This window comes from Blennius ocellaris, assembly GCF_963422515.1.
Source record: "Blennius ocellaris genome assembly, chromosome: 17".
In the NCBI taxonomy this organism is placed as follows: Eukaryota; Metazoa; Chordata; class Actinopteri; order Blenniiformes; family Blenniidae; genus Blennius; species Blennius ocellaris.
This window is the reverse complement of record NC_137666.1, coordinates 7,794,827-7,802,958: the sequence shown is the minus strand read 5'-3', so window position 1 is coordinate 7,802,958 and position 8,132 is coordinate 7,794,827. Positions and strand designations below refer to the sequence as shown.

The 8,132-nt window shown below is 39.0% G+C and overlaps 1 protein-coding gene across 1 annotated transcript; it reads left to right on the top strand.

Moving 5' to 3' along the window:
* Positions 1-1,720: 1,720 nt before the first annotated feature.
* On the top strand, positions 1,721-4,432 carry LOC308142836 (gap junction alpha-10 protein-like; the record flags this gene model as incomplete). Its single annotated transcript, XM_080513424.1, has 2 exons — positions 1,721-3,133; positions 4,394-4,432. 2 exons carry the CDS (start codon positions 1,721-1,723, stop codon positions 4,430-4,432), a joined length of 1,452 nt encoding a protein of 483 aa, XP_080369550.1.
* Between the last annotated feature and the right edge of the window lie 3,700 nt (positions 4,433-8,132).

The window sequence follows — 8,132 nt, the reverse complement described above, 5'->3', positions numbered from 1 at the left end:
AACAGTTTATACAAAGTCCACAGATTACATGATTCAAGTGATTCAGTCAGTCATGTGACTGACTTCAGGTTCAGAATGACAGCAGAAATTACTATGAAATAAAAAGGTTTTTGTGAGAGTTACATACACTCAAAGGAGGTGAAACTTGAGACATCCCAATGTTAATGTGACGTGTTATAAGTTCATTTGACATAATTCAACAAAGCAGCATAGGTGCAGCTATAATGCATTAGCAATAGTATTTCCAAATAATGCATTTTGAAATGCATAAAATTGCATAAAATTGAAACATAAAAGTAGAATTGAAGTGTGGAGATTTTTTTTCCCACTAGCATCATTACATTAATGGGCCAAAGCTATAAGTCATAATGTGGCGTCTGCTTTATCTGGATGATATCATCCTCTTGACTCAGTTGCATGAGGGCCTTCAGCATGCACTAGAGTAATTTGCTGGAACACTATAGGTCTGATTTACCAAAATCCTTTATAAAGCATGCTAAATTGCATGCTCACGTACTTTTTTTAAATTTTGCGGTTGATCAACAACAAATAATACTGTGATTGTCATTGCACGCAAACAGGAGCATTTGAATGAGTGTTTCAGGTGCATTACACCTTGTTTAATTGCTTTGAAATATGTTACCATGGAGTTGGACGTCTTGGTGTTGTTATGAAACATATTGAACGTTATAGCAATTAGATTTAAACTTGGGGGTGGGGTTGGGGGGGGCGGGGATGTCGTCACAAATTTCCAAGCCATGGGGAAGAAAAGCAACACATAAAATATCTTATAATATTGTCCACAAATTTCTAGGGAACCAGGTGAAGAAATACCTCTTGATTGAATAATAAACGGATGGAAATGTTTTCATACATTCTCAATCACAGAGTGTGCTCTATATTAGCCAATGAGCATAAACTCATCCCAGTAACCTGGCTTAGTCAAAGTTATTAGGGGAGGGATCTTGAGCTTGGCAGCAGATTCAGTTGCTGCATGAGAGCTGTACAATTTCACATTATAATCAAGATTAAACATTGGTAAAAAGATTGACGTAAATGATGGAAGTGACCAAAACAAGCTTTGTTTTGGGAGGTGAACCTCACTCTTCATGATGAAGTTAGAAGGTACCTTATCTGAAAAAAGTTCATTGTAGAATTTGGAGACTGTTCGGGCATGTGATCGAGGTGCTCCACAAGGCACATCCAACTAGGATGAAACTTAAAAATTTGGTACAGGAGCTGCTCGAACATTATCTTGTTTCATCTGTGATGTTTCCCCAGAGGAAGCTGAAAGAATTCTTGAGTATAGGAGTGTCTGTAGATCTTTGCTCTCTATATTGGCAACCAAATGATTCATTGATTTATCAACATGACCTATGTGATGTTATTGTACTCACTTGGTTTTATGGGTGAAACAGGTGCTAATCTGCTGAGGTGATTTTGTCCTACTGTCGGTCCATCCGTCCGTCCACACCTACAGCCAAATGAATTCAATTGTATTTTTAATGCAGGAAAGCAGTTCAAACCATTGCATGGATATGATTTGTGCTGTACAGCATATATTTAAACTTGATATGAGTTTTATAGTGTGCCAAGGAGATGAAATAAACTGTGATGACTCTATGAGCAACTCCTAACTGATCTCTTACTTTGTGGTACAAATAACCTATATTCGCTTGCTGTGTCTCCCCAGTTTGAGTATGTGGCAGTGAAGCTTACCATGGGTGACTGGAACCTGCTGGGCAGCATCCTAGAAGAGGTCCACATTCATTCCACGATCGTGGGCAAGATCTGGCTCACCATACTCTTCATTTTTCGCATGCTGATCCTGGGAGCTGCTGCTGAGGATGTATGGGACGACGAGCAGTCCGAGTTCGTCTGCAACACTGACCAGCCAGGCTGCAAGGCCGTCTGCTATGACCGTGCATTCCCCATCTCCCTCATTCGCTTCTGGGTCCTGCAGGTCATCTTTGTGTCGGCGCCCTCACTGGTCTACATGGGCCACGCTCTCTACTGCATCCGAGCAATGGAGAAGGAGCGCCACAGACGACGCGCCCAGCTGAAGGAGGAGATGGACGATGCCGAGCTGGCATTGGATGAACACAAGCGCATAGAAAGGGAGCTAAGGAAACTGGACGAGCAGAAAAAGGTGAAGAAGGCTCCCCTTAGAGGCTCTCTGTTGAGAACTTACATCATCCATATCCTTACACGCTCTGCGGTGGAGGTCTGCTTCATCCTCGGCCAGTACATACTCTATGGACTCCAACTGGAGCCCCTCTTTAGATGTGAGAGGCAGCCTTGCCCAAACAGTGTAGACTGTTACATTTCCAGGCCCACAGAGAAGACCATCTTCATGGTCTTTATGATTGTCATCGCTGGAGTCTCCCTTTTCCTAAACCTCCTGGAAATATCTCACTTAGGCATCAGGAAAATCAAACAGACACTGTTCAGAGAGAGGTACACAGAGGATGACAGTCTAATTTACAGGTCCAAAAAGAAGACGTCCTCACCACATCTATGTGTAATGAGCAATGCATCACCACACAATGGGCCTTTGACTCAGACCTTCAAAGTGATTCCAGAGGCAGACATGATGCCTCCACATTACAACTGTGGGCTGAAAGCCAGCCAGGAGGCAATGAGACACAATAGCTTGGCTCATCTGGGACTCAGTCAGACCGGCTATATTGTCCCTCAGCCCAGGATGCCACTGCAGTGTGGCCAGAACGATTCAATCCAAGCTCTCCACACTACAGAGGTCCACACAGCAATACTGGACCATCATCAGGCCTGGACTTCTGTGGAGGGCAAAGTAGTAGGTCTCGAGGACACTAATGAGTTCAAACACTCTCACCCTAACCAGTTGGAAGCTCTGTTGACCAGCAGCGCCTTAAGGCCCAGTGCTATCCAAGACTGCGGTGAGGATGACAGAAGGGAGTCAATGGGGAGTGAGCACCTGATCCCGAACCCCAGAAAGACCAGCTTCATGATCAGGCCACCATCCGAGAGCCTGTCCTCTATGAGCCGCTCCACCAGTCAATCCTTACATTCGTCTGAGGAGTCGGATGAACTGGGTTCCCTGCAAGGAGACATGCCCATGATGCCGCCTCCCGGAGGACGGAGAATGTCAATGGCAAGTACAGAGCAGTCTGACCCACATAACACAGCACATCAATCCACCAATATTCCCTCTTTTGAATCCTAAACCTATAGGAGTTTATTTTTAAAAGGCTTCATGGCCTGTACGGTATATGGCTCAGTCTGCATATAATGGTGTTTGGGGGGGGGGGGGGGGGGGGGGTGAAAAAACATTAATTTGCTATCCATTTGTTATTTGGCAGCTTGTGTTTATACAAAATTCTCAGTTGAAGTGAAGAGAATAAGTGAAACAGTTCAGAAGCTACTTAAAATTAAGCTGTTAAGTTTTGACATGACGGAAATCCAAAAAAGTAAAAAAAATTAAAAGGTAAAAGCCAATCAAATACAAATACATGCAATATGACACTCAATGCACTAAACAGATTAATTCTACTTGAACTTTATGTTAAATATCGATGAAACTGGAGAGATGTATAAGTCTATAAATATAGGTAGATAGATGGAAAGAGTATTGAAAGGTATTGCTCACCTACTCCTACTGTTACATTTAATAAAAGTACTGCAGGTTATAATACTCAAGTACACATACAACGTAATCCTCACACAATACATTGTAAATAGCAGGTATAGCAGGTTCTTTTCTATGTTCATTCACAAAAATAACTGGCTAAAAAAATTACCCAAAGTAGGACATTTCTGTGTTTGCAAATCAAAATGTTTTAAAATGATTCAACATCTGTGAACTCATTACTAACTTCTAAATCTATCATAAATTACATATACATACATATAGCATCTACATATATAGCATTTGTACTTAGGTCTAAGTGAAATTACATTACCTGCTTGACAAAAAAAACCTACAAAAAAACCACAGCGGTTGCTAAAATACTACATATTCAAAGCAATGTGAGAATTTGTCAGCTGATGCATTATAATCCAGAAAACGATCAAAAACACATTTGTGTAAAGCATATCATATTTTATTGTTGTAATATCATTGTGATCTCAGAACACAGTTGTAAATAATTGAAAAATGGTTAAAATGCAAATTTTTGGTGACATTGAATGTGAAACCTCTGCAGCTGCAGAGCTGCGATGAGCCCTTCCAGGCAGTTTTTGCATAAGAATTGCTAATTGTCAGTTGTTAAGTAGATGGCACTGTGCAACGAATTAATCTATCAAAGGTTGAATATTGTGTTTAACAGTACAGACCTGTGTAGACCATTTGGACATTCTTTTCTTCATCTTCATGTTTTAAAACTATGAACTATTTTCCTTTTTGTCCTTCCAGAGTATGTTCCTGGATATCTCCTCTATCATGAAGAAATGAAGCTGGCACGCCGTTGGAGTTCTGTTCCACGGTCACAAACAGGGGATGAACTGTATCAGTGATCCAGCCATCAACATTGATCCACTGCTCCGGTCACATGGGGCTGGTAAAGCCAGAAAGTCAGCCATGATGAGGCCAAAGCCTGCCATGTTTAGGAAATGAAGCACCTTACACTGTCTACGTGGTGGTACTACAAAGGGAAAGGTTTATAAAACTGTGGACATCTTTCATTGCGCTAACTGACTTTTCCAGATTGTGAAGAAAGAGCATACACTCCTAAGAGGAGATGTTTCGGGACTTTAATGCTCTGTTTCTAAAAAATAAAAATAAAAAAGAAAGAAAGAGAAAAATCAAAAGGTTGATTAGAATCTGCCTGTATGTGTATAGTCATTTATATGCAGCCATTTCATTTAAAATGTGATACTTTATATTATATTAACATTAAATGCTTCATAAAAAAACAGCAATCATTTTCCAATGGATATTTCATGAAAACAAATGCACACATCACAAAATGTTACTTTGTGGAATTCTCATGCTTTTCACTTTTATTTCTCAACAGAAAAAAATGGCCTTGACAAAATGCTGTATTTTTTTTTCTTATTTCATATCAAATAAGCAAGACATAACATGTTGCACAATATTTACAAAAGTCTTTACAAAACACAGGTTATCGAACATTCAAAATGTAAAAAAAAAAAAAAAAAAAAGCAACTCAAAACTGCTGCATTTGCACTAAACAGTCATGTTGCAGGAAAACAAGTGAAAATATGTAAAAAAAAAAAAAAAAAAAAAAATGGCTCACCAAAATCTACAAATACAATGTAACCACTGTATAAAGTTAGAAACAATGCCACGGAAACGGTCTAAATGTCTATCATACAGTCCTTACCCTAAAGATGAGGTATGCTGAATCAGCCAGGTAGATAAGTGTGAGTCTGTGTAACTGAGGCATACAAAATACTTCAATCTGATTGAAGTGGCCCAGATCAATGCCTTTCTGGCCGGCCGCATTAAAGAGATACTTCCTGTCATCTGCCACTCTGTACCATCATTGGAAAGTGGAAAAAAAAAAAGAAGCGAAAATCACCCCCCCAATTTTTCTTTTTATAGTGCTCAAAGTTTGCACAGGAAGTGCAAATTCAAAGTTGACACATACATGTGAGAACTTGGATGTGAACCATCACTTCTCCATCATCTGCCTCTTTACAGGCAGGGTATCTATTCCTCGTAACTGTGGTTAATTGCTATCATTCAGAATTTTCGTTGAAAATGGCACGTGTCAGTTTTTTTTTTTTTTTAAACACCACACATAAAAGTTGTGTCATGTGTGTTTGGTAGATGATTTCTTGGTTGTAACGATGCCTCTTTGCAGTGAAATTTACATAATTGAAATTTACATAACAGCGGGGATGGCATTCTCAACTTTGCTGCTCATATTCATGTTTGCATATTTATTAAAAGTGTGGCAACTTTAAAATGAAAATAATCAGACTTCCCAGCTTTCCAACTTAATAGATTTGCTGCTAAGAAATAAGAGTCACAACGAACAAATTATCTACAGTTTCATGCAGACTTTCGGAACTGAAAAGATTCAAAACGTTTTTTAAAAGAAAGTATTTGAATTGTTTTATTTCTGGCCTGTGGTTTTGAAACAGACAGAGAAATAAAAGTTAACAATGTGGTAGTTTTGATTATCATGGCTTTAATGTTTAATATATATAAAATAAGACAAAAAAGGGTTGCAATATTTTAATTTATGTATAATAATCTAAAATACTACATGGTTTTCACAGGTTTGGATAAACCAAACTGTACAAAACTGACTTTTTAAATTGAGACGCACCTGTATATGGAAAGTTTATGAAGGGGGGGGGAAACAAATTAAGATTTATATTGTTTCCATACCCCCTCCCCCAAATAATTCCTAAAATTTCTCATGACTTTAAAAAGAGTGCTCTTTTGTTTTAAATGTTTCAATTATGGACTAAAACTAAATGAGAAGTTCTTTCACTAGTCCTGTGCAGTTCTTCAACTAGAAATAAAACAAAGGTATTTTGAGTTTCACTCATTCTGCGGCGATTATACATTGTGTGTTTGCAAACGTGAGTGTTCTTTGTCAGATGTGCTGAAGTTTTTGTTGCACATTGAGCTCCATGCTACCAAAAGATTCGATGCCCTCTTTTGATATTGTCTCAGCTTTTACTGATTTTCTTGACCTCAATTAAAGATACTCATTGCAACGGACATTTACCCCCCTTATTCAAGAGCACACTTACATTTGACATATGGGTAAAGTCTATTAAAATGTATCATATAATCATGACCTCTGAAATAAATACAGATGTATGACCATGGATCTGTTAAATAATCAAATGCATCCTGATGTATTTCAGCTGACTATTTGGTAATATCATTTCGTTGAGATTTCACATTTTCATTGTTACCTGTGTAATATACCCACGAGGATATCTGATCACTTTTTAGCAAGGGTGTTTCTAAACAAAAACTATAGGTTAAATAAAGTGATACTCTTTGCATTTCTCGCTGAGGAACAATCTCATTTAAATACAGCGGCCATCAGAAGGATTACATGTGTTTCAGATTTTCCCATAAACAACAACCTCAGTTCTCTAACTGGATAGTTTGGCCTCTGTAACCTCTAAGGCAAGAAATTGTAGCTGCTCCTGTTAAGATTCCTAGTTTTCCTCACAAAATCACAACTTATATAAAGAAAGTAAACTTTATCAGTCTTATTATCATTACAAAAAAACCCAAAGGAACAGGTAGTACAGAACATTGTAAACATACTCACACACTAAAGTAAACAATATTACAACTTAAGTACTTGCACATAAAGGATTTTCCCCATCAGCTTACCAACTATAAACAAATTGCAACCATTAGGAAATGGAACAAAAAATTGAAAAAGATAAGTGATCGACACTGATCTGCAGCCCAACCCGCAACAACAAATAAATAAAAATTGAAAAAAAACCGTCATATTATAGACTGTGAATGAGCTGAGCAGTGTTCTTGGGTGCTTTTACACCACATGCTGATTTCCTTCAGTGTCCTGTGGAAATATTGGAGTGTCCATCCCTGATCCACTTTATTCGTGAAATACTCCCTCGAACGACCTTTAACTTCCCGTGTTTTAAACCAATATCTAAGAAAAAGATGTGCAATTATTCCAAATATAATAATTAAATCTAATTAGACTAGTTTTCCTTCATCCTGACTGTTTGATCCAGCAGTCAGACGGGGAGAGCGTGGCTCGGTGTGGGGCGGAGTGACGGCAGACAGCGGCAGCAGACAGCGGCAGCAGCACTCACCCCTGCCACGTGCCTCACCATTGACTTTTCAGCCGATGAATTTGGCATCTCTCTAAATCAATAATGTGCCAGCGTGTTTGTTCGGAGCCCTGAACTTCACACTGTACACTGTTGAGGATGTGTTTTGTCGGGAGAAACTGATCGTTGGCTTGCAGTGTCTCTACAAATTCACACGCGGCGTCTGAGATTGAAGCCGCCGCACACAAATGTGCACGTGTTGCGTTAAAAGAGGAACAGCGCAGCTCAACGACCACAACGAGAAACAATATGAATCAGTTGGGAAAGTTAACTTGGGTTTAAACCAAGGGGTCACCGGTGGGCCAAAAAACACAGTTTGTGTGCAAATCACAACAAAGACATTTATG